This window comes from Diachasma alloeum, unplaced genomic scaffold, assembly GCF_001412515.2.
Source record: "Diachasma alloeum isolate Michigan unplaced genomic scaffold, Dall2.0 Dall_scaffold_00210, whole genome shotgun sequence".
Classification (NCBI taxonomy): domain Eukaryota; kingdom Metazoa; phylum Arthropoda; class Insecta; order Hymenoptera; family Braconidae; genus Diachasma; species Diachasma alloeum.
Genome location: NW_021680375.1, coordinates 2587373 through 2592191, shown reverse-complemented (window position 1 = coordinate 2592191; position 4819 = coordinate 2587373). Strand labels below are relative to the sequence as shown.

At 37.2% G+C, this 4819-nt stretch overlaps 1 protein-coding gene across 1 annotated transcript; it reads left to right on the top strand.

Moving 5' to 3' along the window:
- The first annotated feature begins 1266 nt into the window (after window positions 1-1266).
- On the top strand, window positions 1267-3127 carry LOC107036663 (meiosis-specific nuclear structural protein 1). The gene has a single exon (XM_015254771.1). The coding sequence runs from the start codon at window positions 1467-1469 to the stop codon at window positions 2616-2618; it is 1152 nt and encodes a 383-aa protein (XP_015110257.1). The 5' UTR covers window positions 1267-1466; the 3' UTR covers window positions 2619-3127.
- Window positions 3128-4819: the final 1692 nt, after the last annotated feature.

Here is a 4819-nt window from a genome sequence, read left to right as displayed (position 1 = left end):
CAACAATCGCCTGGGTCATACCTCTCGAGAGTCAAACGTCGCCAGTATCATAACTCGCATGGGTGAAATAATTCCAAGAGTCAAACAACCGAGGCAAGCAAGATAATGTCAAGGGTCAAACGACCACAATTGTCAACCAGTAGAGGCGGATGGAATAATCTGAAGGGTTTAACAACTGTAAGGGTCAGCCATACGAGTGAGGCAGGGCATAAATAGATGGTTACAATTTTAGTTTGATTTGTTCAGACTCGTTAGGTTCTTTATTATAATTAAACTTTTACCAGTGGCAGGCAAATTCTTATTTAGAAATCGTTAAAATGAAGAGTAAAATCCTAAAATTGGAAGAAGAAAAAATCACCATAGAATTAATGTATATTTCAGCTCATAAGGAGACTAGAATAAATGCAGAAGCTGATGAACTAGCCAAACAGCCTAGAACGACAGTAGAAAACTACAATAATGGAAAAATCTTTTGGAAAGAATTATTACATGATCTAAAAAAATAATCATTTTTTAGCTAAAATTTGCAATTAAAACAGAAAGAGAAGGATAACGGGAAAGAATATTTTAAAAGGGTGGGAGATTTCGAAAATAATAAACAATGGTTTAAGAATTTTCCATTCGATGGAAAATCAAAAATCGATTTTCCGGGGTGAGGATGTTGTTCAATAATATCTCGAAGCCTGTGTACTTTGAAGTACGTACCTATTACATGACTCCCTATAAAAAGATCTATTATTGAGAAAACTGTTGAACAGATATTAATGATTATAATTATCATCCAAGTGAAAATGGTCTTCAGTTGTAAGTCTATAATTTTCATTCACTTTACACATTATTATGAACTCTAGAGACGAATATAGTTCGAATAATGTCAGTTTGTTTTTCAACTCACTTTCCGTATCCCCACAAAGTAAACAGACTGCTCTATCCTAATTTAATCATTAAATAACTAAATATTGAAAAAACGACGAGTCAAAGAATATCAACTCACACACAATCATTCGTGTTACCTCACCATCAGTCACCCAATTCACCATGTAAAAACAAAGGAAAATAACTGAATTAGTTTGCTTCCCTGAGCTAAAACAACAGGCTTTACCTTTCTCGTCCCTTCGGCATATTTGTTCCCAACGGAACTAATTATTTCCCCTACTAAAGTGCGCGCGCCGCTTCACCCCACCCCGCTTTATTGCCCGGGCCCCGCATGGGATGTCCCCACCCGCTGGGCCGTGAGGCGCAAAGCCGGTTAGTCGGTCCCGCATCGTCGTATTCTCAACAAGACCAGTATAATACTCAGCGTGAAAGATAAAATTTAGTATTTGTTCTGTGTCATCTCACACTTCAGTGAAATCCATTCAAAGTTTTTGTGTTGATCTTCGAATGTGCAAACACTATTCGGAATAACTGCCCTCAAGGAGAACATTCCAAGGTAGGACCATTCAGAATTCCTAAGATAATCAACAATGTCAGGCAAATCATTTGAAAAATTGCATTACCGTGATTGCAATAGAGAGTCTGTTGATGAATTGGCAAAACTCAAGGCTCAATTTCGTAACGCCTACGCCTTAAAAGCCCTCGAGGCTCAAATCGCTGAGAAAGAGGCAGATCGCATTGCACAAGAAGCTCGTGATAAGTTATCGAAAAAAGTGTTAACTCTTCAGGATGAAAGAAATTTCGAAGAGGAAATTCAGAGAAATTTTGCAGCTTCAAAAAAACGTGAGGACTATAAATCAATTCTTGAAAAACAGATGGAATCAAAAATTCTCGAAAAGTTATGTCAAGAAGAAATTGATAAAAGAGAGCGGGAGATCTTAATCGAGGTGGACAGAATAATCGACGAAGAGTATGAAAGTACGAAAGTAATAAGACGTAATCAACTCGCTGAGACATTGAGACGTGAGCGTTTAATTTTCGAGGAGATGCGTGAGATAAAACGCACGAAGGAAATTGAGATTGAGGCAATTGCTTTCGAGAACCAGCAAAAGTATCTTGATGAAATTGAGAAAAGGTCATCAAAAATGAGAAAATTGCGGGACGAGCAGCAGAAGAAACGTGAAATGGCTATTGAAACAGTAGCTAAATTGTTTGTGGACAGTGAAGCGAGAAAACGAGAGAGAGAATCAGTGATATATGATTTAATTTCTCAGACAATTAGACAGGAGTTATTAATCGCAGAGTACGAGTTCGAGTGCAAAGTGAAAGAGAAGAAGCATCAACTTGCTGAAGATTTGAAAGAACAAATGATGTTCTCGGTGGAATCTGAAGCTCATTGTCGTGAACGAGATCGGGCCTTTGCGGATGAAGTGATGGCGAGGATAATGGAGGACGAAAGGGTGTCCATATTGACAGCTGAGGCAAGAAGACGAAAACAAATAATTTACAAGAAAGATTTGGAAGATTTGATAGATGAGAGACAGAGACTTCGAGACGCGGCTGTTGCTGCATTAAAAGCAGATTGGGAGAAGGAAAAGTTGAATGAAGAAATTCGAAGGCAGAAGATAAAAGAGGAACGCCAGAGGCTTATTGAGGAGCATCTTGACCAGATCTCCACATACCTTCGAAAAGGTGTTCTGTCAAAGGAAGAAGAAGATGAATTTTTATCGAAAAAATCGTAATCTACCCGAATGACATATTAATGACGCCAACATGTTAAGTAACTGATTTTAATAAATTATCGCCATCCTCATTAGTGAGTTTCTTGGGCAGTTCTTCGGAGTAAATTTATAATTCAACCACTAGCGGAGGAAATCGTATCCCTCCTTACTAATCCCACTGCTCCCACGATTCTGCCACAAATGGGGAGATCAGGCCAATAATCTCACGGGAACAATTTTCCTGCAACATCCGGTACAATTAGTACCATCGTTATATAATGTACTCCTGGGGATAATGAATTTTTTTCATCATCGATAAGACTGTAGTTGATCAATATATGGTCACATGTGAAAATGTCCGAACGCTCTATAGTCATTTGTTGTGAGAAATTACGTTTATCTTGCATGGGAGGTTATGCGTTGAAGTGGTACAGGAAAACACTCTGAGGCGTCGGGTAATAACGCCCACCACACCTGCCGACAGGTGTATATTGGTCTGTTGGAGTAGTTTAGAGGTCCTGGTAAAAGCTTGTCTAAGTAATTGATCCTTAGCGAGTGTTTCATTCATTTTTATGGTTGAGAAAAGATAAACAGGGAGAAATACAAACGAGTAGTTCCGGTCTGGAAATTGTATTAAGGGGAAATATAAAATCTGAATGATTTTTTTTCTAATTTAAAAATGGTGGGCGGTAAAACGAGTGTAATTTAAAATAATTTCCCTTCAGTCCAGCTATCAGACAGAGTGAGAGCCTTCATAGGAAATTACTATATTAGTTTTCAGTATAGTAATTTTCAGGATCTGTGGAAACAATAATATTTATCTGTCATATAATAAATCTGTTTTTCTTATAATGTGTACATACGTGATTGATGTAAAATTTACATTATTCTAGAACATTCTGGGCTTCAATAAATTTCATAGTAATTTTCTTGCTTTTACCTGAGCGTCTACGCGTTACGAGGTAGGGCGGTTAGTACTCAATAATTCTCGTTGAATTAATGAACCACCATCGATTGTTGTTCTTCACAAATGGAGGCGCATTGGGTCTCTCACCGTTGGTTCGAGGCAGCCTTTATTCTTATCATCTAACAAATTTTTGGTCCTAAATTCCTGACCACGTATCATTGAACTCTAAACTTTAACTCCGAATTTCCAAGTACTGCAGAATTTAACAAGAATTCTTCCAACAAAAATTTTCACGGTTTCCAAACATCAAAATTCACATCAGCATTGAACGATTCCATCAACAATCATAGTAATATTCCCTCAATGGGAAGTATTCCATCTATTTCTCAATGCGATTCATGTCACTCTGTGTAATCAAGTCTTCACTCAATTATCATAATGAAACATGATTGGTGGTTGTCTCGAGAAAATTATGGCATCGTTTGGGAATCCGCAAATAATGCAATGGATGCACGTGAATAACACAGTAAGGATGTCCTTCGTTGGAAAAATATAACTGTGAGAAACTCTTACACCGGTCAGAGTTCCTTCCTTCAACTCACAATTTCTTTTCTACGAAGCAATGCCATCAGAATTTATACTAATGATAATTTTCTCCATAAGAGGAACGACAAAGTTTCTTACACTGAGAAAAAAATTCTAATATCTGAAACACATTTACTTGAGATAAGTAATTTTTCTTCAATCGTTCAATTCTCTCAAGCATCTCAACTCATGGAAATTTTTTCTGTCAGTTAGTGTTGTAAAGCTATAAACTTTTGTAATATTTCAGATTATTCGGAAGCCCGTCATCAATGTATTGATGGCGAAGAAAGAATGAGACATCATTCAGTGCACTGATAGAAGGATTCGGTTGATATTACACAGGCTCGGTAACTGTTACCTAATCTCGCAGTAAAATAAGAACAATTGAATGGCCCGTTGATAGTTACCGAACGGCTCAGTTGAGAGGTTAAGGTTGAGCCAACTGGAGGATTTGGTAATAGTTACCGAATCGCTAGTTGGTGTAACTTCTGTTGTTTATTATTAAACATTGATTGTCATGTGAAAATTTGAAAATACGGGCCATCTAGATGTGGAAATGCAGTGAAAATGTACTGAAAATGGTTATACTTCCAGAAAAAACGACGTTACACAGAGGAGAATGTATTTTAGGATTTGCTAATTATCCAAAACATAACCACAAAAGGGACACAATCCGCCGCCGATGAATTCTATGAAAAGTATTTTATATGAATATTTATTACAATTTTAT

Coding starts and splice junctions, on each gene's coding strand:
- LOC107036663 (XM_015254771.1), top strand. CDS start 1,467: ATGTCAGGCAAATCATTTGAAAAATTGCATTACCGTGATTGCAATAGA.